The sequence below is a fragment of the Lacerta agilis genome, chromosome 10 (genome assembly GCF_009819535.1).
Source record: "Lacerta agilis isolate rLacAgi1 chromosome 10, rLacAgi1.pri, whole genome shotgun sequence".
Classification (NCBI taxonomy): Eukaryota; Metazoa; Chordata; class Lepidosauria; order Squamata; family Lacertidae; genus Lacerta; species Lacerta agilis.
In genome coordinates, this window is record NC_046321.1 from 1859648 (window position 1) to 1887231 (window position 27584).

The 27584-nt window shown below is 51.8% G+C and overlaps 1 protein-coding gene across 1 annotated transcript in view; it reads left to right on the top strand.

Annotated features, from left to right (window-relative positions):
• Positions 1-27584, top strand: part of SHANK3 (SH3 and multiple ankyrin repeat domains 3) — a 350793-nt gene that overhangs the window by 248507 nt on the left and 74702 nt on the right. The window contains exons 15-16 of the mRNA XM_033162485.1: positions 11174-11249; positions 23718-23800. Of these exons, the coding sequence (XP_033018376.1) occupies positions 11174-11249; positions 23718-23800 (159 nt within the window). The remainder of the gene's footprint in view (positions 1-11173; positions 11250-23717; positions 23801-27584) is intronic.

Sequence of the window (27584 nt, forward strand, 5' to 3'; positions counted from 1 at the left end):
TTAATGTTCTCCTCCTGCAGATTTGCATTAAATCAAAAGGCTTTAAGGAGCTTGTTTAGCGGGGATTGTTTTCGGGAAGAAATTGGTTTTAAGGAGAGCTTTAAGGATTCTTCTCTCTAATTGTTTGCGTTAAGCACTTTTAACGTGCAAATGTGTTTTCCCGGTTCGTTGTGCGTGGAAGGTCATTACAATGCCTGTTTCCCCCCCAAATCCACGGGCGACTGAGAGCAAGGATCCGTCCCGAGTCAAATGTTGCGCGGCCATTTCTAGATCAGGGACCAAGGGGGGGCCATTCCTTATTAACATTTGCAGTTTAACCCCAAACTCACTCCCTCCCAAAGGAGCCCAGACACCTTTCGACAGTACGACATGATAAAAAGTCAAAGGAATTGTCTGCTGGATGAGGCCAGTGGCCCACCTAGTCCAGCATCCAGTTCTCATGGGGGGGGCACCAAATACCCATGAGAAATCCCAGTGGCACGTGGCCATCCTTCGTTGGCGGAGCGATTGTCGCATTAATTCCAATAGTGGACGAGGCTCTAACACATTAACTAGCTATCTCATCTGAGCGTGAGTTAATTTTAATCTGTTTAAACGTTTTAACTTTTGTTTGTTTTTTTAAAGTAGGGTTGTAAATATTATTATGTTTTGGGGGGGTCATCTTTTGCAAATCGCTTTGAGGTTGTTGTTTTACAATCAAGCAGTAAACAGCTTTTATGTTAATAAATAAATAAATCGGAAAGCAGTCAATCAATAAAATAAAAATAAATAAATAAATAAATAAATAAATAAATAAATAAATAAATAATGCCAGCATGCCCTCTGCTTGGTTCTGGGCAGTGGGACCATGGGTGTAGCCAGAGGGTGCAGCTGCCCCCCCCCAATCAAGTAAATAATTAAAAAAATACTTAACTAACTGACCAATTGCATCACAGACAACTTGGTTCTGACCCCTCCTAAAAAAGCCCATGAGTAGGACCTAAATCAGGCACAGGCAAACTCTGCCCTCCAGATGTTTTGGGACTACAACTCCCATGATCCCTAGCTAACAGGACCAGTGGTCGGGGATGATGGGAATTGTAGTCCCAAAACATCTGGAGGGCCGAGTTTGCCTGTGCCTGACCTAAATCCAGCACCCATAACGCTGTCCTGGGTTCTGGTCCTTGTCTTCAGTGAAGTGGTCTTGCTTAGTGTCCTTGTTTGAGAGCAAGGGTGTTCATTCCACGCCTCTCGGCTCTTATTTCTAGAGAGGTGGCATTGTGTTTTGCGAGAGGCACGCGGGAGCCGTGCAGGCAGGGGTTTGGGGTGGCGCTCCTGGGTAGCACGAGAGTGCCATCCGCTTGCAAGCCCTTAAGGTAAAGGTAAAGGTAAAGGGACCCCTGACCATTAGGTCCAGTCGTGTCCAACTCTGGGGTTGCGGCGCTCATCTTGCTTTACTGGCCGAGGGAACTGGTGTACAGCTTCCGGGTCATGTGGCCAGCATGACTAAGCCGCTTCTGGCGAACCAGAGCAGCGCACGGAAACACCGTTTACCTTCCCGCCGGAGTGGTACCTATTTATCTACTTGCACTTTTGACGTGCTTTCGAACTGCTAGGTTGGCAGGAGCAGGGACCGAGCAACGGGAGCTCACCCCGTCGTGGGGATTCGAACCGCCGACCTTCTGATCAGCAAGCCCTAGGCTCTGTGGTTTAACCCACAGCGCCACCCGCGTCCCTCTTTGCAAGCCCTTACGTATCAATGATAACAGCAACCTGTTAAGATGCTCGGGAAGGGCCGTGAGTTGCAAAACAGGAAGCTTGAGATAGACCTGTCACTTAAATCTGCCTCTCTTTTTTTCTTGGTGCTTCGAAATCTCTGCTTTAAATTGCCTTGTTTCAGATGAACGTTGTGTACACATTCACACATGACCTGGTCCTGTTTTCTGTCTGGCCTGCCAGACTGTGAGCGCCTTCCTGCTGCCTCCCTATCTAGAGCCCGGCTGCCCGTCTCTCTCTTCCCCGCCACCTTCCCGCCCGTCCTCTCTTCCTCCTCCTCTTCTTCTTCCTCCTCCTCCTGTTCTCTCCATCCATCAACCCCAATCCCTGGTGCCTACTTGACGGCTCCATTAAGTACCAGCTCAGCAGTGGCTAAATTTAGAAGTCGGGAAGAGAATGAGCCTTCTGGCTGCGGACAGCCCATAAATCCAGCTTCCGTCACGAAGTCACGCCGCTTCTATTCTCTTATCTGGAATGAGATCGATAGGAGCGTGTGTGTTTTTTCAAAAGAGGACCGAGTGCCCGGGAGGCGAGAGGAAGGGAAGTGGGGCAGGCAGGCAGGAGGCAGAGCGGTGGAGGGAGAGACAATGAGCGCAACCTGGAAGGGCAGCCCAAATACAGGGGAGGCAAAACCCAGCACCACCCCCTGCTCTCTTTCTTGTAGCGCTCCTGCCAACCCCTGCCAAGGTCAGGCCCTCTGCCACCTCACCCGCTTCACAGTTCCTCGATGGACACTGCGTGGCACTAGCTGCAGGGGCGTAGCAAGGGGGGTGGAGGGGGCGGGGGGCCCTGGGCAGCGCCCATGCTGAGGGTGACACTTCAGGCAGTGGCTGAGCCCCCTGGACTTTTTTTTTAAAAAAATTAAATTATATATATATATATATTTAAAAAATAAGGCTATTTTCGGCACTGCCGGGGTGGAGCCGCAGGGGCGGCCAGTGAGGAGGGGTGTCACCCCCCCTCGCTGGCCACCCCGGCAGCTCCGAAAATAGTCCCCCCCCTTCCAGTGGCGGAGCTCGGCATGGAGGCAAGGGGCGGGCCAGCGAGGTGGGGTACCACCCCCTCCTCGCTGGCCCGCCCCTTGCCTGTATGTCGAGCTCCGCTGCTGGCTGGCTTGCGGAGCTGGGGCATGGAGAGGGGCGGGCCAGCGAGGAGGGACGCTCCTTCAGGTATCCTTGCTGGCCCGTCCCTCTCCCTGCCCCGACTTGCGCTCCGCCAAGGGAGCCCGGGCGGCGGATTCGGGAGTCTTTGCAGCCCGCAGAGACTCCTGAATCTGCCGCCCGGCCCCCCTTCGTGCAGCGACTGCACCCCCTGGGGCGGGGCGTTCTGTGTGTCATGATGTCATGACACACGCATGCACCGTGATGCCCCACCAACAGGGGTGCCTCTTGGCTTCCCACCCCGGGCAGCCAAGGGGCTAAGAACGCCCCTGATTAGCTGTTAGCACCGAATAATGTCCCCACTGGAGATGCTAGCAAGGAATGGTCACTAAGGGCATGTTGAAAGTATTGAGAATTCTTCTTTGGCAATCACTCATAGCCGAGTAAGATTGCCTTCCATAAACACGGTTTTAACAGTGAGTCCGTAAGTGACTGCGGGTGCCAATTCTGGATCCACACGTCCTTCCACAGTGAGGACATTGGTTTCCGGGTAGGAGTTGATCATGGAGAGGGTTTGCCAAGCTTGCCTTCCTCTTAGCACGTTTCTCCCTTGCGTCCTGAGTTCGAGTGTCTTCAAAGCCCATGACACCTTTGGTCAAGGCTGTTCTCCAACTGGAGCACTCGCAGGCCAGAGTTTCCCAATTGTTGGTGTTTATACTACATTTTTTTAGATTTGTCTTGAGACAGTCTTTCAACCTCTTTTGTTGACCGCCAGTATTACGCTTTCCATTTTTAAGTTCGGAATAGAGTAGTTGCTTTGGAAGACAGTCATCAGGGCATCTGCACAACATGACCAGTCCAACAAAGTTGGTGTTGAAGAATCAACATAATATAATTGAGAATTATAATAACCACACACCCACACACACACACACACTGTCAAGGACACTTCACAGCCAAAGGAATGCACACGGCAGAGAGTTAGCTCTTTATTATCTAAAGCAGGCACTTCAAATACCCCCACATGCCAGACTAGCATCTAGGCAGCTATTTCTTGGTCTATGAAACAATTACAGCAACTGGGGGCCACTCCCCCCCCCCTCAGTTCACCTACCTTCCCCGAAGGGCATGCATGCAGTCAGAGACTGTGCCTACATGGAAAACTTCCTCCACTCCTCCCCTTTCACACCTCCTGGTTCTGGGAGACGGTGGGGAAGTACCCAACCTTTCGCTCGCCTCCCCTGCCTCTCGCTCCCCTTCTTGCAACCCATCCTGCGCTCCACCCTCCAGCTCTGAAACTTCCCCAGACTCTGCCTCTTGCCTCCTGGCCAGTACAGGTCCCCACAAATCACTGCTCCCCTCTCCCGAGTCGGGCTCCAGCCCCCTTCCCCCAGCGTCCTGCCGCTCCCTGGCGCTGGGTGGGTGGGAAGAGGGAGTAAGTTAGGGGGAAGGTGGCGAACCTGCACGGATCCTGCTCTTAAGAGTGAGAAGTGTTGGAAAGGGCATGCTCCCTGACCCCCCGACTGCAGGTGTATTCCTGGTGCTTCTTCATTCTCAAGCACCAGGATCATATAGTTGACTTTTTGCGACACTCCCGGGGGGGGGGTTGAATAATAATAATAATAATAATAATAATAATAATAATAATAATAAAAATAATCTATTAAACATTAAAAGCTTCCCCAAACAGGGCTGCCTTCAGATGTCTCCTAAAAGTCTGGTAGTTGTTTTTTCTCTCTTTGACATCTGGTGGGAGGGTGTTCCACAGGGCAGGTGCCACCACCGAGAAGGCCCTGTGCTTGGTCCCCTGTAACTTGGCTTCTCGCTGCAAGGGAACCGCCAGAAGGCCCTCGGCGCTGGACCTCAGTGTCCGGGCAGAACGATGGGGGTGGAGACGCTCCTTCAGATATACCAGTCTGCCAGTCTGCATTTCCCTTGGGAGTTTTGTGCAGGGGAAACTGGCAGAAAGAGGCAGCCGTGACCTTGCCACAGATTTTGCGAGGTGCACAGTTTTAGGCAAAGGATTCAGCCCTGCAGGAGATCTTTGCAGAAAGCAGGCTAGAAGTCACCAGCAACCAGCAGTTCCAAGCTCTCCGGACTGGCTGCACAGCTAAAAGCCTGTGCAAGGGGAGGAGGAGGAGGAGGAGAGCCACATAAACCAGGGGGAGGGGGTGTCCCCTGTGGCTGCAACTGCTCCCTGGAGCCCCAACCTGGGAATTGCTGCCTGGTCGCTGGTGGGCAGGGGCGGGCCCCCGAATGGGAGCATGCCGCCTTTTCCCCCTTCCAGTGGTTTTTTTTCTGTGCGAGGAGCAGGCCAGCGAGGAGGGGGCTTGAACGCACCTGCTCTGCTTCCCTTTCCCCCCCCTCCCAGTGGCTTTTTTCGGCGCGAGGGGTGGGCCAGCGAGGAGGGGGCGTCATGCCAGCGACAAGCGTGACGCCCCCTCCTTGCTGGCCCGCCCCTCGTTCCGAAAGAAGCGGCGGAAAGGGAAAAGGAGAGAAGCAAAGTGGGCGCTTGACCGTGCCCGCTTTGCTTCCTTTCCCCCCCCCCTTTCGGCTGCTTCTTTCGGCGCTGGCTGGCCTGCGGCTCCGCAGCCCAGCCAGCGCCGAAAGGGGAGAAAAAAAGGAAGCAAGCGCTGTGCATGTGCGTCATGACGTCATGACACACGCCACGATGCCCCGCCCCCAGGGGTGCCTCTTGGCTTCCCGCCCCGGGCAGCCAAGGGGCTAGAAACGCCCCTGCTGGTGGGCACATATACAGCTGTAGAAGGAACTGTGTTACCTTTGACAAGAAAGAGTTGCCCACCTGCGCATTCCTTTGCCAAGGAAGTGCCCTTGACACCTCTTTGCGAAAAGGAAAAGTTCCCCCGTATTGCAAAAGGCTCAACTGATCAGGCTTGAAATAAAGCCTTGCCGACCGACCGAGGCTGCTATTTGCGTAGCGCTTCTTGTCCTTCCTGCAAAGAAATCAGAATTGTGCTAAGTGCGGGCAGTCCGAGCTTTGCAGCCTTCCGAGTTGGCATGGCTTTGCAGGAGCCTTGCAGGACGTTCGGAAAGGTCCAGCACCTTGTCAGAAGCATCAGGAGCAAGAAGGTCCCCCCATGGCAACCCTTGAGCTCCCTCTGCCGTCTTCCTTTTGCAGGAAGATCCCTTGCGGCAGCGGCACCAGGAATGTGTCAGCTGGCTCGCTGCAAGATGGCACGACAGAGGAGATTTTTTTCCAGCTGCCTCTGCCCCTTCCCCACAAGCCGCGCCAGAGACTGCCAGAGGGACAGGCAGGAGCGGGAGACCAAAGGCCAGCATTTGACCGGTGGAGAGCAGCGTAATAATTGTGATTATGGCGTACAGCTGACGAGAACCCCAAATTAACAATCTCAACTTTGGGGTTTTCATCAGCTGTACGCCATAATCATCACAATTATAAAAACGCGAGGCTTGACGTATCTTGCTTTGCATGTCATGAGTCTATCTCGTATATTAAAACTCCAGTAGCTAATGAAAACAATTGCTTACATAAATGAACTTTTCCACGATATTCTATTTTTTCGAGTTTCACCTGTATGTCAGACACCACGCTTATGCCTTATCTCTTGTTTATGAAAGAAGGGAGGAAAAAGAAACGTTTTTATTTGCTCATTCATTTACAATACACTTATACTTAAGTATGCAACAGCACCACATTTAAACTTATAAGTATTGTTTAGGTACCTGCTTAGGAGAAACATCAGTCGTGTCACAGGTGCCGCTGACCCCGCTGCCGCATAGCAGCTCAATACAATACGTAACATAATATGTAAGAGTTAATTTCGAGTGCATGGCGCTGTTGAGAATGGCAAGTGCCACCGTTGAGTCTGAAGCGCCGCCGTTGTGAATAACAAGCGCCACTGCTGGCGCGGCGCGTCTTTGGCACAAAGTCGAAAGTCCTTTCGTGAAACAGTAGGGTGGCGCTGTGGGTTAAACCACAGAGCCTAGGGCTTGGCGATCAGAAGGTCGGTGGTTCGAATCCCCATGATGGGGTGAGCTCCTGTTGCTCGGTCCCTGCTCCTGCCCACCTAGCACATCAAAAGTGCAAGTAGATAAATAGGTACCGCTCCAGTGGGAAGGTAAACGGCATTTCCATGCGCTGCTCTGGTTCACCAGAAGCGGCATAGTCATGCTGGCCACATGACCTGGAAGTTGTACACTGGCTCCCTCGGCCAGTAAAGCGAGATGAGCGCCGCAACCCCAGAGTCGGACACGACTGGACCTAATGATCAGGGGTCCCTTTACCTTTAGGTATACATTTCGGTAACACCTAGGTATATATTTATTTTGTTTTTCTAGTTTGATCAAAATTATTTATTGTTTCATAACAGGTAGATAGTTAAGAGCTTAGGCGGCTTTAGTGGCGGGCGCATGGCGCTACCCAGAATTCGGCGCCCGGGTGTCCCTCACCCCTTGAACCCCCCGGGTAAAGATGGCCCTGGTTGCTGCCTTCAGCATCAGTGCTGCTGCTAAGTTGTGCTGGAACAGGCACCGTGGTCTTTCTTGGTCCAGGCTTACCCTCCCCCACTCCGCAGCCTTTTGTTTGGGAAAGGTCACGTGATAGGAAAACGAAAGAAAATGTGAATGTGCCAAAATAGCCAATCTGCCCCATGCCGGATGCAGAAAGCAAAGCCGTCCAGCCAACCGGTGGTCTCTGTCGTCAATTCCTTGGCTCTCAGGGTCAGCTTCCTCCAGGGTGGCCGCAGCGAAGTCAAGCAAGAGATTCGCCAAGCATGGAAGGAAGAGGGTCCGCGTGGAAGGCCTGGCCCTGACCGACCCTCCGCTCTCCACCAGGAGGTCCTTCTCGGGACCAGGTAAACGGTCCGGGCCTTTGAGGCACAAGGGAGCAGAGCTGCATGGTCAAGGGCCACACGGATGTCCCTGGAGTGCTCCTCTTACAAAGCACAGGGGAGGACTCCGCATCCGGCACCCGTTCCCACAGCCTTCTGCACTCAGTCGTGTCTCCGGACTGCACGTTTGCAACTTTGGAAATCGGCCTTGCCGCTTCCACTAATTTCACCGTTTTCCGTGGGTTCACCCGTCCACCTGCACAGCACTCCCCACCCTCTCCCCAAAGCACTTGGGCACTCGGCGTACTTCTGAAGGGGCTTCTGTTCATGCACCCAACCTGGGCACTTTGAGGGAGGCCGGATTGCTTGTTGCACACCGCGTATGAGCGACAAAGACCACAGCAGCGTTGAGGGAAATACAGCAGGATCCTTGCATGTGGGTAAAAAAACAAACAAACCAGTGGCCTAGAAAGGGACCTGGCCCCTCAGCCGGCTAGAGAGATGCATGCATGGAAAATCCAGGTATCTGGGTGATTTGGCTAGGGACCAGGCTTGTGCCCCTGGTGGATAAATAGCCACCAAGGGGTCCAGCAATTGCCATTTGCTCGCGGGTGGCGCTGTGGGTTACACCACAGAGCTTAGGGCTTGCCGATCAGAAGGTTGGCAGTTCGAATCCCCGCGACGGGGTGAGCTCCTGTTGCTCGGTCCCAGCTCCTGCCCACTTAGCAGTTCGAAAGCACGTCAAAAGTGCAAGTAGATAAATAGGTACCGCTCCGGCGGGAAGGTAAACGGCGTTTCCGTGCGCTGCTCTGGTTTGCCAGAAGCGGTTTACTCATGCTGGCCACATGACCCAGAAGCTGTACGGTGGCCCCAATGTCATCCACAACTGGACCTAATGGTCAGGGGTCCCTTTACCTTTACCTTTCCACAAGGGTTCAGTAGGTAAGCCCATGAGCAGAAATAGTTTGCAAGCCCCCTCCTGCCCGCGAAATATTTCTGCCTGCAGAGCTGTGGAATATGAGGCCCCTGTTACGTTTTTTTTTTTGCTAGCATGGGGGGGGGAGGGGAGAGCAGGTACAATTCGGCCACATATTATGTACATTTAACTTGTGCGGTTTCAACCTTGTGTAGTCGAAGGCCAGCCTGTTGAAACTGCAGGAATTCGAGGCACGCAAGTTTTGCTCAGCGCAGAAAGAGCTTTTAAGCTTTCTGCCTTCCTTACTGGGGTCTGCGCAGTGTCTTCGAAAGAGTAAGGATGGTTGCAAAGGGGGAGTTTTTGAGTATGAGCATTTTTTGAGTCCACACAGAACTCATGGAACCAAGCCCCCCACATGAAATGGGATCGTGGTCGGTTTCATCTTCTCTTGACACGGTGTGGAAGGAAGCTGTCGCTCCTTGAAGCTGGAGGTGGCAATGCCCCCCCTCCTGCCCCAATATCTTTTGTGCCCACCAAGTGTGGCACAGCAGCCTGGGCAGCTTTGAGCAGCAACCTGGCACATTCCTGCCCTTCCACCTGGCCACAGCTGCAGATACCTTCGCAGAACCGGCTACCGGCTAACCTCACCTGCCCTCCCAGGTCTGGCTGGCGCTGGCCTCCATTTGGAACATCTGTTTGCTCAAAGGGCCGCTTATTACCGGAGATGCGGAGATGAGAGACCTGAGGGTAAGCGGGTTAAACGCTTCCGAAGCAGTAGCCCAGGCGCTTTCTCCAGAGTAGGGGAAGTGCCCCACCTGCTGGTGGCGAGAGGGAACGGCACCTCTCTGCTTTGCAGTCTGGGGCCGGTTGCTTTTGCAAGAGTTTCCTTTCGGTGTTGGCTCCTGCTTTGCCAGGAAACCTCTTGCCCTCAGAAATGCCACCCCAAAGGACTTTTGAGCCCGAGCTACAATGCTGCACCATGCCCCCCTGTTTTTCTGCGGCACAAAGGGCTAGGGATGGAGCCATGATGTGCTTCGTCAACCATTTCTCACAAGCCGAACTGCTCTCCTTCAGAAATGGCTCCTAGATTTCATGGACGAGTTCTGGGAGAAGGAAATGGGGAGCAAGAAGGCTTCTGTGTTGTGGCTTCTGAAAGGGCCTCATCCTGCCTGCCTGGACGTTGCTGCCTGGACTCTGCGTCGGTCAATAGCAGCCTTCTTCCAGAAGCAGAAGAGGCCACCTCACACCAGCTAGGTGAGGGATGAGAAGCAACTCCCAGAACAAGATGACTGAAGCTGGCCACGAATCCTGTCTCCTCCTCCTCGCTTCTCCCAAAAATCTGCTCCTTCCTGCCTTTCCAGGACGATCTGAGCCACCCCTTCGCCTGGGACACTGGACAGCTGGCCTGCCAGAGAGGAAACCTAAGAGGCTTTTTTCACCGGTCTTGATCCATCTTGGCTTCAGGACGGTCAAGAGATGAAAAAGTAAAGCTTTTGGAGAGTGCAGAGGAGCCAGGGGGCTGTTGGTGGGATCCTGCTTCCACGCCTGCAGGCTACACATTAAAGATGTCAACTTCCGGAGACTCAGTTGCAGCCTGTCTCAAGCTCCAGCTCATGGCTTGTGGGTCTCCACTTCTTAGGGGTCCTGAACGTTCTCCCAGCGTTTCTGGTCCAGACCAGACTCGCTTCCTTCCTTGGAGGGCGCATACCATTCCCATTGAGGTCAGCCATGGAGACAGATCCCTCTGGCTTAGCCTGGCAGCAGAACTCGGCGTGGCTTTCCTCAGGGAATCAACGTTTCCAGGAGGCCCACCGATACTAACCATTTACTTATTTCTTTGCAGGGTTTATAAACACGTCACTCCGAAATACCATGGCATTGTGCAGGAAAAAAACAAAACAAATGCAATGCAAAACAATACATCAAGCCCACGTGTAAAACCAACAGGTGCAATATCGAAGAGTTTTGAGGAGATTAAAAGCACAAATTTTCAGTTTGCCAATGGCCCCCTATCCCTTACCCCCCATTTCTTCTCCTCGCCCCATAGCTACCCTGGCACCATTGTGGTAGCAGCAGCAGCAGCCATCATGCTGGTTGAAAGGGCAGTTATAGTCCATGTGGATATCTCTGGATGTGATCTGCCATGTTGGGGGCTTGGGGATTGGGTGCAGGGCAGGACTTGCTCACCACCTGCCCACTTCTCGATTTGGCTCACTTTTGGCGAGATGGCAACATGCATCCGAGTAGTAGAAGCACGGGAGTTGGGTGCCCAAAGAAGTGGGCCCTGCCAGCCCTTGGCCACATCCCCTCCAGACACATCTCCCCACCTGTCCCTAGAATCTCCAGGTGGGCCTTCATTAACAGAACAAAATAAAAAAATAAAACAATTCCTTCCAGTAGCACCTTAGAGACCAGCTAAGTTTGTTCTTGGTATGAGCTTTCGTGTGCATGCACACTCCTTCAGATACCATTCATTAACAGCAAGAGCTTGGGATGGGCACATCCCATGGGAGGCGGGGGAAGGGAAGGGTTTGAAATTGGCGCATCCCGACTTTCGACGTCTCTGAGAAACATTTGCTCTTCCCTTCCAGAAACCCGAGAAGACAGGACCAAGAGGCTGTTTCGACACTACACGGTCGGCTCGTATGACAATTTCACTTCTCACAGGTAAGGACCTTCCTGGTATATATCGGCTGCCCCACAGCCAGCATTTCCACTGCAGGGAAAGGCAGGTCCGTGGGGCAATCGTGGGCTGGCGCAGCAGGTTTCCTCCCGCAATGGTGCCAGGGGTGTTTGTGTGTGTGTGTGTGTGTGTGTGTGTGTGTGTGTGTGTGTGTGTGGAGCCTCGTGTGAATCTTGTTTCCGAGTTGGCAATCTTGCATTCCGCAATCTTGCATTCCGCGTTGCGTGGACCTAGAATGCGGGGAGAGCTTTGTGGTGTGTACAAGGGAAGTCGTGTTTCCGAGGCGGCAGAGCTAACGTGGAACGCAGAATCATAGCATCGTAACGTGGGAAAGGACCCCAGGGGACATCTAGATCGACCATGTGCATTGCAACTCAAGGCGCTCAACCCTGTTAGGACTTTGCATGGGTGTTGGCATTGTGCCAAGTCTAGGCTGGTGGCATGTGGCGGGGAATTCTTGGTGGCAGCCCCATTCTATGGTGCTTCACCCCTGATTTCACTCAACTGTTTCCCTCTCTGGCTCCTTTTAGCTCCTTTTTGGTCACTTCCTTTTATATCTCACCTTCCTTCCATCATCCAAGCACACCATGGACACCATTATTTTTTAACTCTGCCAGGCTGTTGGGATGGAAGGATACGTCTTCCGCTGACTTGGCTGCTGTTTTGCATGTTTTTATTGTTTACTTTTAAGCAGGGTTTTGTTTGTCACTACCGTGTTTTGCTGTGTCCTAAGGATTGGCCCTTCTGTGTTAGAGGTGGACTTCTTATGTGTTATTGGTTATTCTGGGATGTTTCGCTAATGATGTCACTTTATGGCTGTCCTGTGGGGGTTGTGAACAGCAAGAGCAATGTGTGTGTGTGTGTGTGTGTGTGTGTGTGTGTGTGTGTATATACATACACACACACACAAACACACACATACAGAACCAGAATCAAAACAAAATAAAAAAAATTCCTTCCAATAGCACCTTAGAGACCAACTAAGTTTGTTCTTGGTATGAGCTTTCATGTGCATTCACACTTCTTCAGATACAATACAGAAAAAAAGCTCAACATTTTACTACCCCCCTGGAAAAACTCAACAACTTTCACCCGAACCCCCCCCCCCAAAATGGGCCTTCCTCCTTCCTAAAAAAAAAGCTCAACAACTTTGACCTGAACCTCCCAAAAGGGGGTAAATCACTGCCAGTTTTTAACTCTGTGAATAGATCACAGTCTCTTGGGAGTTGGCCACCCCTGAAGTAAGACAAAAGAAATATTTACAAGTTCCTGTTTTCCCAGGCCAAGTTAATCACACCTCTTTCTCCCAACAAAGAACCTACTGTATATTCTGGCGTATAAGACTACTTTTTAATCCAGGAAAATCTTCTCAAAAGTCGGGGGTCATCTTATACGCCAGGTGGAGAATCTGCGGCCGAGTATATCTTAAACTCTATATTTTAACTGGAAAAGTTGGGGGTCGTCTTATACGCTCAGTCGTCTTATATGCCGGAAAATATGGTGATCCTTTCCTGGATGGTTTGCCATTGTCCATGGCATGACTGCGTGCCTGACACCCGTTTGCCAGGATGCCAGTGGTTACCTCTTGTGCAAGAGGCTACTGTGTACCTGATCCCAGGTTTCAGGGATTATGGCTGCCCACATCCCAGACTCCCCCCCCCCATTTCCTAAGCCATTCCTTTCCTGAACAGAACAAAGTTGTTGTTGTTGTTGTTTAGTCGTGTCCGCCTCTTCGTGACCCCATGGAGCAGAGCACGCCAGGCCCTCCTGTCTTCCACTGCCTCCCGCAGTTTGGCCAGACTCATGTTGGTAGCTTCGAGAACACTGTCCCACCATCTTGTCCTCTGTCGTCCCCTTCTCCTTGTGCCCTCCATCTTTCCCAACATCAGGGTCTTTTCTAGGGAGTCTTCTCTTCTCATGAGGTGGCCAAAGTACTGGAGCCTCAACTTCAGGATCTGCCCTTCCAGTGAGCACTCAGGGCTGATTTCCTTCAGAATGGATAGGTTTGATCTTCTTGCACTCCATGGGACTCTCAAGAGTCTCCTCCAGCACCATAATTCAAAAGCATCAATTCTTCGGCGATCAGTCTTCTTTATGGTCCAGCTCTCACTTCCATCCATCACTACTGGGAAAACCATAGCTTTAACTATACGGACCTTTGTCGGCAAGGTGATGTCTTTGCTTTTTAAGATGCTGTCTAGGTTTGTCATTGCTTTTCTCCCAAGAAGCAGGCGTCTTCTAATTTCGTGACTGCTGTCAACATCTGCAGTGATCATGGAGCCCAAGAAAGTAAAATCTCTCACTGCCTTGGCAATGTGCAGCAGAGGCAGTGAGAACAAAGTTTGAATGGTGCAAATTCATACTGGAACGATTTTATATGACTTTTTAAATTTCCCCCAGTGAGCCAGTATGTAGATACATTTATCAGAGAATTGTTACATTTGGTAATGTGCAGCAGAGGCCATTTGAATAGAAGGAAGAAAAGCTGTGATGAAGTGTTTTATGGGGACATTTGCCAAAGCGATTGTGTTGATTTTGGTAGTCGGGGTGTGCGTATGTGATATCTGCTGGAGGGGCAACCCCCCCCCCCCAAAAAACCCTTTACATAAATTCCTGCAACACAGAGAAAGAAACAGCTGAGTCGCTGTGAGGAAACCAAAGGAGCCCCAAATTAGGTTTAAAATGCTGGAGGGCATTTTCCGCAGAGGCTCTCACCTTTTCAGGAAGTGGGAAGATGAGCAACATTAGGACATGGTTCGGGGAAAGTTTCCAGACGCTTGAAGAAAATGACTGCTTCACATTTCAGGAAGGGCCTCGCACAAGAAGGATTGGGGGTTGGACTAGATGGCCATTGGCGGTCCCTTCCAGCTATGATTTTTGAGTGTCTGTGCTGGAGAAGAGCCGCTCAGCTCCTGTTCTCTCTCTCAGCTATTCCACCCATTGCCCTCCAGATGTGTGCGGTGCTCAAAAGCTGATAGGCAGGGGTGAAATCCTGCCCTGCTTCACCGTACACCCCTCTTCCCCTCTGTTTGAAAGCCCTTTTGCAAACAGTCCTACTGCACTGCTCTTTCAACCTCTGGTTTTCGGGCTTTCAAAGAGCAGGGTGGGGACCCTTTTTTTGCAACAGGACTTTCAAACAGCCTTTCGTGATGTCTTGAAGCCGCTGCTGTTGAGGTGTAAAAAGAGGATTGGATAAATACAAGAAGGAGAAGCCTATTGATGGCTACCATTCAGAATAACCATGTTTCACCTCCGCAGCTGGAGGCAGCGAAGCTCCCAAATACCAGTTGCTGGGAACCGCAGGAGAGGAGTGTTGCTCTTGTGTTCAAATCCTGCTTGTGGCTTTCTATTTTGGGCATCTGGTTGGCCCCTGTGACAACAGGGTGCCAGAAAAGATGGGCCATTGGCCTGATCCAACAGGGGAATTCTTAACCTGCTTAGTGTCCCGTATGATTTTTTTTTGTTCTGGAAGTCTTTCTGCATGAGGGCCACCCTAAGGTTTGGGGAAAACATCGAGACCGAAGAACCCAGGAGTGCACAAAGGAGGGAAGGCCCTCCGTTCCTTTGCTGCAGCTGATAAGTCTCAGTCTGGCTGATGGACAGGCGGAAGCGATCTGAGATCAGGCCTGGAAATGAAGGCGCTGGGAATAAGCAGATAATTTAGGGATTGTTTTGACTCAATCAGGAGGCTTAGCTCTCCAGGAGGAGAGATTAAAGGAGTGGCTGTTCAGGGGGCCATCTGGATGGAGCTGGGCTCAGGAGAGGTGGAGAGAGGAGGGAGCAACAGGCTCCGGGTGCTCGCCACCAGGCAGCAGACAGTAGGCTTACTCTCGTGTCACTGGAATAGTGGCAGACCATGGCTGGCTGGTTTCTTGCATTCTGGTGGGGCAGGGACTGCCCTCCTCATCAGAACCCCCAGAGCAGCCTCCCCCTCCACCTGATTCACCCCCCAGGTATTTTGGACCATGACTTGTATCAGCCCTGACTATTGGTCGGGCTGGCTAGGAATGATCTGCAGTCAGCCATCCAGGTCTAACTTCCCCTTTGCCACATGATACCTATGATATCATAGGTATCATGTGGCAAAATATGGCCTGAAGCTCAACATCAAAAAAACTAAGATCATGGCCACTGGTCCCATCACCTCCTAGCAAATAGAAGGGGAAGAAATGGAGGCAGTGAGAGATTTCACTTTCTTGGGTTCCATGATCACTGCAGATGGTGACAGCAGTCACGAAATTAGAAGACGCCTGCTTCTTGGGGAGAAAAGCAATGACAAACCTAGACAGCATCTTAAAAAGTAGAGAAATCACCTTGCCGACAAAGGTCCGTATAGTTAAAGCTATGGTTTTCCCAGTAGTGATGTATGGAAGTGAGAGCTGGACCATAAAGAAGACTGATCGCCGAAGAATGGATGCTTTTGGATTCTGGTGCTGGAGGAGACTCTTGAGAGTCCCATGGACTGCAAGAAGATCAAACCTATCCATTCTGAAGGAAATCAGCCCTGAGTGCTCACTGGAAGGACAGATCCTGAAGTTGAGGCTCCAATACTTTGGCCACCTCATGAGAAGAGAAGACTCCCTGGAAAAGACCCTGATGTTGGGAAAGATGAAGGGCACAAGGAGAAGGGGACGACAGAGGATGAGATGGTTGGACAGTGTTCTCGAAGTGACTGGCATGAGTTTGGCCAATCTGCGGGAGGCAGTGAAGGATAGGCTTGCCTGGCGTGCTCTGGTCCATGGGGTCACAAAGAGTCGGACACGACTGAACGACTGAACAACCTATGATATTAAGGCATGGTGACCCGGTCTTAAGGCCACTTATGGTAGATCTCAACCCAAAAGCACCTTGAGGTTGCAGAGGAGGGGACTGGACTTTGCCAGAGACTACATTCAGCTGAGCCTCTTCCTAGCTAGCTAAGGATTCCAGGAAAAGCTCATTGAACAAACCGATATACTAACATTTCAGCCTGGGCATTTGCCTCTCATCAGATGTGCCAGGTTGTGGGTGTTTCCAGAAGGTGCTTTCTGCTTTTACGAACTGTGATCTAACCTGATGCCAGGGGTAGGTTCTGCAGGCAGACATTGTTGTTGCGGTTGCGGTTGCGGTTGCGGTTGTGATTGTTATACCCCACACATCTGGCTGGATTGCCCCAGCCAGTCTGGGTGGCTTTCAACACACGCAAAAATAATAACACAGTTATTAATATTAATAACATTAATAGTAACAATCAAATCCTATTTTAAAAGTCACAACAACTTGCTTCTATTTTTATCGATTATAGATGAGTAATTCTTTATTGTAATAGATAAGTGTAAACTGTTTACCTAATACCCGCTGTTTAATTTTAGTGTTTACTACTGGATTCTAATGCATTCTTGCAATAAAGAATTACTCCTCTATAATCGATAAAAATAGCAGCAAATCACAATACAGGCTCCTCTGTCTGGCCCTCGGAGTTCTCCAAAGGTCACGCCCCTCCCTCCCTGGCCCGACCTTGCTCTTTCCTTTTTATTTATTATTTTTTAAAAAACATTTTAAACATTAAAAAACTCCCCTAAACAGGGCTGCCTTCAGGTGTCTTCTAAAAGCCAGGTAGTTATTTATTTCCTTGACAGCTGACGGGAGAGCATTCCACAGGGCGGGCGCCACCACTGAGAAGACCCTGTGCCTGGTTCCCTGTGACCTCACTTCTCGCAGTGAGGGAACCTCGGAGCTGGACCTCAGTGTCTGGGCTGAACGATGGGGGTGGAGACGCTCCTTCAGGTATACTGGGCCGAGGCCATTTAGGGCTTTCAAGGTCAGCACCAACACTTTGAATTGTGCTCAGAAACGTACTGGGAGCCAATGTAGGTCTTTCAGAACCGGTGTTATGTGGTCTTGGCGGCCGCCCACAGTCACCAGTGTAGCTGCCGCATTCTGGATTAATTGCAGTTTCTGGTTCACCTTCAAAGGCAGCCCCACATAGAGCGCATTGCAGTAGTCCAAATGGGAGATAACTAGAGCATGCATCACTGGTGAGACAGTCTGCGAGCAGGTAGGGTCTCATCCTGCTTACCAGATGGAGCTGGTAGACAGCTGCCCTGCACACAGAATTGACCTGCGCCTCCATGGACAGCTGTGAGTCCAAAATGACTCCCAGGCTGCGCACCTGGTCCTTCAGAGGCACAGTGACCCATTCAGGACCAGGGAGTCCTCCACACCTGCCCATCCCCTGTCCCCCCAAAACAGTCCTTCTGTCTTGTCAGGATTCAACCTCAATCCGTTAGCCGCCATCCATCCTCCAACCGCCTCCAGGCACTCACACAGGACCTTCACCGCTTTCACTGGTTCCGATTTGAAAGAGAGGTAGAGCTGGGTATCAGAAGAAACAGCATTATGCACCAGCACCAGCGCAACCAGATGCCTTCCTCTGCCCCACCTGCAGCAAAACATGTCTCTCCCCCGTTGGTCTCTGCAGCCACAGCAGGCGCTGAAAGCTCCCAATGCTTTGACTTCATTCACCCCAAGGCAACATCCTACATTGTCTCCCGAGACACACAGATGCCAGCCGTTTGCTCACAGCTGCTTTTGCCAACCACGCAGTCGAGGGCCGGTGGTCATTGTACCCCCTGAACACCTGGAGTGTGCCAGGTTGGAAAAGCCTTGTTCAGAGCTCTGTGATTCCTGCATTCAAGGGGGTTGAGCTGGATGACCCTTGGGTTCCCTCCCAACCCTACAATCCTGTGATTATGTGAAGCGGCATCGGGTCTGCATGTTCTGCTCTGCTCTCGACTTCGGCCTTTGCTCCTTATTCTTCCCCCTCCTCAGGGTAGATTTGATTTAAATCAAATCGATTTAAATCACGACTTAAATCACTAGTCAGTAAGACTTGATTTAAATCTTTTTTTCTTTCTTTTTTTTACGGAAAGACTCATTCTTGCTGGTATCACCTTAATATTTACAACCAGATGAAGATATCGTTTTTTGAATAACAAATTATCAGAGTAGTTTTTACTGATAATATCAAAAATTACTGATTTGGTTACACTGTTAGAAATACATAGACCGATAATTATGAAATGATTGTGAGGTTTAATAAGTTAACTGTTTATAATTGGACAACTTTTCTGCAGTACTTTATTGGAAGGAGAAAAAAATAACCGTTTCCTTAATAACAATTTAAACAATTAATTTAACTAAAACAATAACGTAACAGCATATGTATCCATGTTTGTTAACTGATGTGGTTAAACAATTTTTTTAAAAAAAAACTTAGACTGAGTTTTAGCCTACATGAAAAACTTAAAACAAATCCTTATTTCCTGATGAATAGCCTTTGGTCTCTAATGTAACTTCAATAGAAAACTCTCTTTAGAAAGATTTTTCCTCCAAGAGCATTTTATTTTTAAAATCTGATTTAAATTTTAAAAAATCTGATTTAAATCAAAGAAATCTGATTTGAATTTTTTAAAAAAATCTGATTTAAATAAAAGAAAATTCTGATTTTTATTTGTAAAAATAATTGGTTTTTATCCACCCTGCCCTTGAGGAAGGGCTATAGCTCAGTTGTCGGGCATCTGTTCAGTCCCCAAAAGCATCTCTAGTCGGGGCTGGGAGAGACTCCTTGAGTCTGAAACCCTGGAGAGCCATTGCTGTCCGTCTGTCTTAGATGAAGCCTAGCTTAGAATAAAGGAGTTTGCTACATTCCTCTGCTTGAGAGCAGCGCCTCTTCCTTCCTCCACAGGCTCCTCCTTTGTCAATTTCCTCTTCTCCCTCTGCTTCTCTGATCCTTCAAGTGCTCTGGCGTGGTTTCCACGGCAACCGATATGTCAGCGTAGACTAGCATTTCCCCCCAAAACGGCTTCAAGTCAACTGAGGCTGGATTCGAAGGCAGCTGTGGGGTGATCTGCATGATCCAGGCATCAAACCCTCCATCCAACCTGGTGACTCCCAGAGAAGTGACTAGTGGGGTGCCACAGGGTTCTGTCTTGGGCCCACCAAGTCTTATTCAACATCTTCATCAATGACTTGGATGATGGGCTTGAGGGCATCCTGATCAAGTTTGCAGATGACACCAAATTGGGAGGGGTGGCTAATGCCCCAGAGGACAGGATCACACTTCAAAATGACCTTAACAGATTAGAGAACTGGGCCAGAGCAAACAAGATGAATTTTAACAGGGAGAAATGCAAAGTACTACACTTGGGCAAAAAAGAGAGAGGCACAAATACAGGATGGGTGACACCTGGCTTGAGAGCAGTACATGTGAAAAGGATCTAGGAGTCTTGGTAGACCACAAACTTGACATGAGTCAACAGTGTGATGCAGCAGCTAAAGAAGCCAATGCAATTCTGGGCTGCATCAATAGGAGTATAGCGTCGAGATCAAGGGAAGTAATAGTACCACTGTATTCCGCTCTGGTCAGACCTCACCTGGAATACTGTGTCCAGTTCTGGGCACCACAGTTCAAGAAGGATACTGACAAGCTGGAACGTGTCCAGAGGAGGGCAACCAAAATGGTCAAAGGCCTGGAAACGATGCCTTATGAGGAACGGCTTAGGGAGCTGGGTATGTTTAGCCCAGAGAAGAGAAGGTGAAGGGGTGATGTGATAGCCATGTTCAAATATATCAAAGGATGTCCTATAGAGGAGGGAGAAAGGTGGTTTTCTGCTGCTCTAGAGAAGCGGACACGGGACAATGGATTCAAACTACAAGAAATAAGATTCCACCTAAACATTAGGAAAAACTTCTGTCCGACAGTGGAATTTGCTACCAAGGAGTGTGGTGGAGTCTCCTTCTTTTGAGGTCTTTAAGCGAAGGCTTGACAGCCATCTGTCAGGAATGCTTTGATGGTGTTTCCTGCTTGGCAGGGGGTTGGACTGGATGGCCCTTGGGGTCTCTTCCAACTCTTATGATTCTATGATAGAAATTTATAAAAGTATACAGAAAAAGGAGAGAGATCCCCCCCTTCTCTTTCTCATAATATTGGAACCCAATAGTTTTCTTCTTTGGCAATCACTCGTAGCCGATTGTCTTCCATGAACGCGATCTTAACAGTGAATCCGTAAGGGACTGTGGAGGCCAATTCTGGATCCACACATCCTTCCACAGTGGGGAAATAGGTTTCCAGGCAGGAGTTGATCACGTTGTGGATTTGCCAAGCGTGCCTTCCTCTTGGCATTTTTCTCTCTTGCATCCTCAGTTCGAGTGTCTTCAAATCCCATGACACCTTTGGTCAAGGCTGTTCTCCAACTGGAGCGCCCGCAGGCCAGTGTTTCCCAGTTGTTGGTGTTCATACTACATTTTTAAAGATTTGCCCAAAGAGAGAGTCTTTGAACCTGTTTTGCCGAACACCAGCATTACGCTTTTCCAATAGTATCATCCAGGAAACCTGAATGTTGGAAAATTCAGGACAGATTTTTAAAAGTCTTTCTTTACGCAACACATAGTTAAACTATGGAACTCCCTCCCACAGGAGGAAGTGAAGGCCACCAAACTGAATGTCTTTAAAAGAGAATTGAGCAAATTCCTGGAGGAGGAGAGGGCCATCAGTGGCTATTAGCCCAGTCGGAGGCAGCAATGCTGGAAGCCACAGGTTGGGGAGTGGGGTCTTGTGCACAAATCCTGCATGCTGGTTTTGCTATGGGGCATCTGGTCAGCCTCTGATCAGGTTGCCCTGAAGGCCAAAGGTGTGAAGAGAACATGAGGAATGAATGGGTCGCCCATAGGAGTCTTGCAAGGCTTGGAGGTGACTGGTGGCTTGGCCAAGGACTGTGGAAGGAGAATGGAGGGATCTTGGGTCTGCAAAAACCTTGAGCTGCAATAGGCCTGAGTTTGTTCCTGTCCTAAGGCCCTGTCTCTTTTAGAAGGGACATGGGTGGTGCTGTGGCCTGAACCACTGAGCCTTTTGGGGTTGCTGATCAGAAGGTTGGCGGTTCGAATCCCCACGACGGGGTGAGCTCCCGTTGCTCTGTCCCAGCTCCTGCCAGCCTAGCAGTTTGAAAGCACGTCAAAGTGCAAGTAGATAAATTGGTACCGCTCCAGCGGGAAGGTAAACGGCATTTCTGTGCGCTCTGGTTTCCGTCACGGTGTCCCGTTGCACCAGAAGCGGTTTAGCCCTGCTGGCCAAATGACTCAGAAAGCTGTCTGTGGACAAACGCCGGCTCCCTCGGCCTGAAAGCGAGATGAGCGCCGCAACCCCATAGTCGCCTTTGACTGGACTTAACCATCCAGGGGTCCTTTACCCAGGGCTGGCGCGTCCATTAAGGCGAACTAGGCAATTGCCTAGGGCGCCAAAATGGAGGGGGCGCTGGCCAGGCTTGGGCGGGGGGGGGCAGGACGGGGGGGGGCTAGCAGCAGCTTCTCTGCTGTAGCGGAGAAACTGCTGCTTGCCTCTCCACCACCCCCCACCTCCCGCTAAAGCAGGCTTTGGTGGGGGGCAGGGGGCGGGGGGCACCAGAAGGTGGTCTGCCTAGGGCACAAGAAACCCTAGCACCAGTCCTGCCTTTACCTTTACCTTAGCTCTTTTGGAGTGCAAAAAGAGAGCCAGCAGGGAGATGGGAGAAAGACTGGAGGAAGTATGGAATATCTGAGGTTTTTTGACCAGCATTTGTGTTTTCCTGTGTTTTTCCTGCGAGGCTAGTTTATTGTGGTCTCTTATTAACAGGTTGCAATAACTTTCTCATCCGCATAAAAGCTGGTAAGTTCTGTCTGTAGACAGAACAGCTTGCCATGACCAGCTCCAAGAGAGTCTAGCTGGTGGGGGTCTTCTCCAGCAAAATTGCCTTACCTTGATAAACAGGGTTTTGAATAAACCTTTGCCCCCTGACCACAGCATGGAGGCTGGGTTTTCTTCCACAGAGACTCATCGCAACCCAACCGAACAAACTTTACCCTGGGGGCGGAGGGAAACTGGCAGACTTCAGACTTTGCTTTTTTCTTGGAACTCCAAGATCTGCCATTTGGAACCAAGCGCTGAAAACATTAGAGCTAGAATAAAAAGGCGAGAGTGTCTCTGAGCACATCCCGAGACCCGAAATTCATTTTCAGCACCAGAGTGGAACTGGGATCTGGGTTCTTTCCCCTTGTATTCCCGGCTAGCTTTCTGTGTCCCAGCAGCCCAGTTTTTGGTGTCAAAAGCCACTTCGCTGTTCCCCAGGAACCCTTTTTGCCAGCTGACTGCAAACCGCTCGGAGGTCCCCCGTCCTTCCCCCGTCTACCCCCTTCCCACACCTGGTTCACAGGTGGCCTTTTCAACCCCTGCGCCACTCGCACAGCCCTGGAGAGGGCAGCAGCACCCACCCAGGTCCCCGGCCGCGGCGCTTCCACCCGAGGGTGTGTGCCTGAGCGTGGATTCCAGAGAACCCTGGCAGGCAGAGAGACCGTGGGGGGGGGGCTGGTGCGTGCAAGAGCGTGGGTGGGTGTTGGGCGTGTGTCTCTGCTGCAGTGTGCATGTGTGTGTGTGTGTGTGTGTGAGAGAGAGAGAGAGAGAGAGAGAGAGAGAGAGAGCATGGCACCTGCCAGTACACCTCATGTGCGAGAGCCATTCGTGGCAACCTTCTCTGCCATGCCCCGTAAATTCCTCGACCGGTCCACCGTGGAGAAGGGAGGGTTTGCCTTTCAAGCAGGGCTCTGTCTCAAGCAGGGGGGGGGGGGCTTTCTTCTCCCCTCTCCCCACCACCAACCACCATACTGGCCCCCTTCCCCAAAATGATGGATTTGCCTGGGCAGATGCAGGCGATGTGCTCTCTCTCTCTCTCTCTCTCTCATTCTCTCTCCTCTCTTCCATTGAGAAATAGCTTCAGCTTTGTTAAAAGCAAGGCAGTGGAGGAAAAAGCCCTGCCTCCCCCCCTTCCCTCCCCCCCTTTTATTTTAATGACAGACAGTTACTTAGCAACAGAGGGGAGTTTTAGGAGAAGGTGAGAGTGACAGCAAAAAGAAACTCCATAGTCGCCCTCTCCCGGGGCACACTCCCCCCCCCCCTTTGCACCCCAGATGCACACGAACATGCAACCTCCGGGCACCTTCCCTCCCTCTTCCTTTGGGTCCCCCTCCTGTCTGGGGTGGGGGGAGAGCGAGAGCCTCTTTGCGAGGTGACGGGTGGCTTCTTGCCCACCCACCCCCCACCCCCAGCTAAGGCGGCTCCCTCGAAAGGAAAGCCCCCCCTGGCACACGGGATCAGTAAGCGCTCTGCATCCACATGCAGGTGACTGAGGGGGGTGGGGGGAGCAGGCGGTGGGGAGGGGGAGGGCCCGTCCCCCCCCCCACTCCGAAGCAGGGAGGGGAAGGAAGGAGACTCCTTTGCCCGGGGAGAGCGGGAGGGCGAGAGCCTCTGCCCGCCTCCCCGCCTGACGGGCTCCTGCCTGCGATGAGCGCCTGGCTGGGAAGAGGCCCCCCCTCCCTCGGCGGCAGGGCGCGATGGTGCTGACGGCTCCCCCCGGCTTCATTTTCTTGTGCTCTTTCCTGCCCAGTGACTACATCATCGAGGAGAAGGCGGCCGTCCTGCAGAAGAGGGAGCATGAGGGCTTTGGCTTCGTCCTCCGGGGCGCCAAAGGTAAGACCCGGCGGGATTGGGGGGTGGGGGCGGAAGGACAGGGAGAGGGCTGGCTGCATGATGGGAGTGGCGTGGAGCTGGCCCCAGGTGACGGTGGGGCTTCCCGGCACTGGGTCATGCCCGCCGGAGGGATCCATTGGCAGCATTTCTCCGGGAAAGGGTGTGAGAGAGACCTAAAGATGGATGGATGCCCGAGCGCAGGGGATCCTGTGTGTGTGTGGCACAGGTTGTGCCCTTTCCTCCTGCATGCCCGTGATGCTCTCCTCCCCCAAACAGGCACCCCACAGCCCTGGGCTTGCAAAGGGGGGGAGCGCCTCTCCCTGAGAAATGCCCCTTTCTCCCATGTGCCTCTCCCCCCGCCCTTGGGTGCAGTTCTCCTCCGCGAAGACGGCTCCCCTGCTCCTCTCTCGGAGGGGGCAGGATGCTGTGACCCACATGCTCATCGCCAGGAATTGGAAAGCACCTCCCCCCCCCACAAGCTGTGGCTTCTTTGCCAGGGGGGGGGTGTCGGGAGAGGGCTTTGTGTCTGGAATGGGAGTGAGGGAGAGAGAGAGAGACACAGAGAGAGAGCACTCACGGTATGGGGGGATTTGTTCCTGGGAGTGGGGTGGGGGTGGGGTTTTCTTGGGGGGGGCATATCCAGGGAGACTGAAGTCTGGGCTTTGGGGTGGGGACGCACCTCCTGAAGGGATGGACGGAGAGGGGTGTCCGTGTGTGATTTGGGGAGACTGCCATGCGATTCACTCCACTCCAGATGCAAAGGAATCAGGACACCCCCTGGGTGGGTTTATGGTTGACAGGAAAAAAGAGGAGGACCCCCCCCCACCAGAGTTTGCAGCTTCTTCTCTGCTATTTCCCAGTCCTTCGTGTAGAGGGAGATTCTTTCCAAAGCTGTGTTAGCGATTCTGCCTTAACCCCCCTCACCCCCCATTGCACTCATTTGCAGTCTCCCTTTGTAACATGTGAGAAGCCCACCCCCTTTGGCGAAAATACATACATTTATTCATTTATTCCATTTGCTTCCGTTGCTCCAAAGAGCTCAAGGCAGCGCACGTGGTTCTCCCTCTCCCCGTTTTATCCTCACAACAACCCTGCGAGGTAGGCCTGCCCGAGAGAAGGCAATGACTGACCCAAGGCCACCTGGTGTGAGCTTCATGATGGCCGAGCGTGAGATTTGAACCCTGGTCTCTCAGGTCCTAGTCCGGAACTCTTTAACCGCTGCACCACACTGGCTCCCAGGCGGTTCAGCGGGGAAGGAAGGAGCAGCTGCCTGGAGCCAGGAGTTGCTTTCCGGCCTCCAGGTGTGGCGAGAGAGCCTCCAGCTCTTGCAGGAGATGTCTCCCTGAGCCTTGGGGCTAGCCCCGCTGGAGATCCCAGCCCAAGCGACGACCCCCTTCCCCGGCCTCTGCCGCAGGTTGCGGGGTGCTGCGGGGCCCCGTTTTCTGATGGCGAACCAGTGCGAGGTCCCAGTGTGCAAAATTCCCATCATGCCTGGATGGCATCTCAACAGCTTTGGTGTCCTGGGGGAGACCACAACCACCTTGCTCCCAGTGAAGGGAGACACCCAACCGCCCAGGTGATGTTGGGAAGATGGTCCTGTCAAGACGTGCAAGGAAACATGAGCCGCTGGGGGGTGGGCTTCGCCCTATGGGGTGGGCAGGAGGGCAAAGGGAAGCAGGGGGGGGTTGCATATTGATGTAGCATCTCTGTGTCCTTGGGATCCTGAGCTTTGCTTTCCAGAAATGCCAGGCGGGCTTTCCCAGCCCTGCTGATCCTGCAGAGAGTGTCTTGGCAAAGGGTCAGTAAGCAAACAAGTAGCCCCCCTTTGCCAGGGTGGAGTAATCGTAGTCTCGGGGTCCGGAGGCTCGCAGGAGCCTCTCCCCCCCAAAGAGGAAAGCCACCCCCCACACACACCTTGAACAAAAGCGAGGGAATGGGCGCCGGCGTTTTTGAACAACAAGAGGACGGATACAGTTTCTCTTTGCTTGCGTTTTCAAATCGTCAGGAGCCAAACATGAGTGGTGGAGCCAACCATCTCTTCTAGGGACGGCATCTCTGATAGAGGGGAGCAAAGCTGTTTCTATACCTCCATGTCTCAGTTTGGGGGGGGGGATTCCCATCGCTGTGCATCTGCCTCTTGCTGTGGTTCGTTGCCTTCAAGGAAGAGGCCCTCAGTAGCCCCGAGATAATCTTTTGACCTCCACTCATTCATTTGGCTCAACCGTGCCCCCAAACACATCTTTCTTTGGAAAGCTGAATCACGAAAATACAATAAATTATTCAAAAGAAAGCAAATGTATGTATCTGTGCTTTGCATATTTATGGCGGGCCTTGACTCGGAGCAAGGGACGCGGGTGGCGCTGTGGTCTAATCCACAGAGTCTAGGGCTGACTGATCGGAAGGTCGGCGGTTTGAATCCCCGCGATGGGGTGAGCTCCCGTTGCTCGGTCCCTGCTCCTGCCCACCTAGCAGTTCGAAAGCACGTCAAAGTGCAAGTAGATAAATAGGTACCGCTCCGGCGGGAAGGTAAACGGCGTTTCCGTGCGCTGCTCTGGTTCGCCAGAAGCGGCTTAGTCGTGCTGGCCACGTGACCTGGAAGCTGTCTACGGACAAACGCCGGCTCCCTCGGCCTATAGAGCGAGATGAGCGCGCAACCCCAGAGTCGTCCGCGACTGGACCTAATGGTCAGGGGTAGCTTTACTAGCCTACAATGGTATCCCAAAAGTTCTTGGGAGATGGAGGTCACCTAGGGTCTTGGATCTTGAGAGAGCCAGTGTGGTGTAGTGGTTAAGAGCGGTAGACTTGTAATCTGGTGAACCAGGTTCGCGTCTCCCCTCCTCCTCATGCAGCTGCTGGGTGACCTTGGGCTAGTCACACTTCTCTGAAGTCTCTCAGCCCCACTCACCTCACAGGGTGTTTGTTGTGGGGGAGGAAGGGAAAGGAGAATGTTAGCCGCTTGGAGACTCCTTCGGGTAGTGAAAAGTGGGATATCAAATCCAAACTCCTCCTCCTCCTCCTCCTCCTCCTCCTCCTCCTCCTCCTCTTCTTCTTCTTCTTCTTCTTCTTCTTCTTCTTCTTCTTCTTCTTCTTCTTCTTCTTCTTCTTCTTCCTCTTCTTCTTGGAGTTGGAAGGGGTCCCAAGGGTCATCTGGTCCAACCCTTTGCAGTTTAGGAATTCCTGCTAAAGAATCCCTGACAAATGGCCACCCAAGCTCTGCTGAAAAACCTCCAAGAAAGGAGACACCGCTACTTCCTGAGGGAGTCTGTTCCACTGTCGACCAATCTTACCGTCAAAAAGTTCTTCCTTTGAATCCCTTGGTTTGTGTCCTGCCCTTTTTAGCAGCAGAAAACAAGCTTGCTCCATCTTCCATGGAAGAGACCTTGTGATAATTTGACGGTGCCCATTGTATCACCTCTCAGCCTTCTCTTCTCCAGGCCAAACGTGCCCAACTTCCTCCACCGTTCCTCACAAGACTTGCTTTCCAACCCCTTAATCGTCTTGGTTCCCCTCCTCTGCCCACCTTCCAGCTTGTCAATATCCTTCTAAAACTATGGTGCCCAGAACCAGACATCGGACCCCAGGTGTGGCCTGACCAAGGCAGAAGAGCGGTTCTATGGCCTCCCTCGATCTGGACTTCTCCATAAATGTTCTCTCCTCCCAAGAACCCAGTTCCATCGGGGGAAACTGAGAAGCCAGCAGCCAGAGTAGCATTGCGACTAAGAGGTCGCCCACCCCCACCCCCACCCCAGTTCGAATCTCGCTTTTTTAGCAGTGGGTGGCTTTA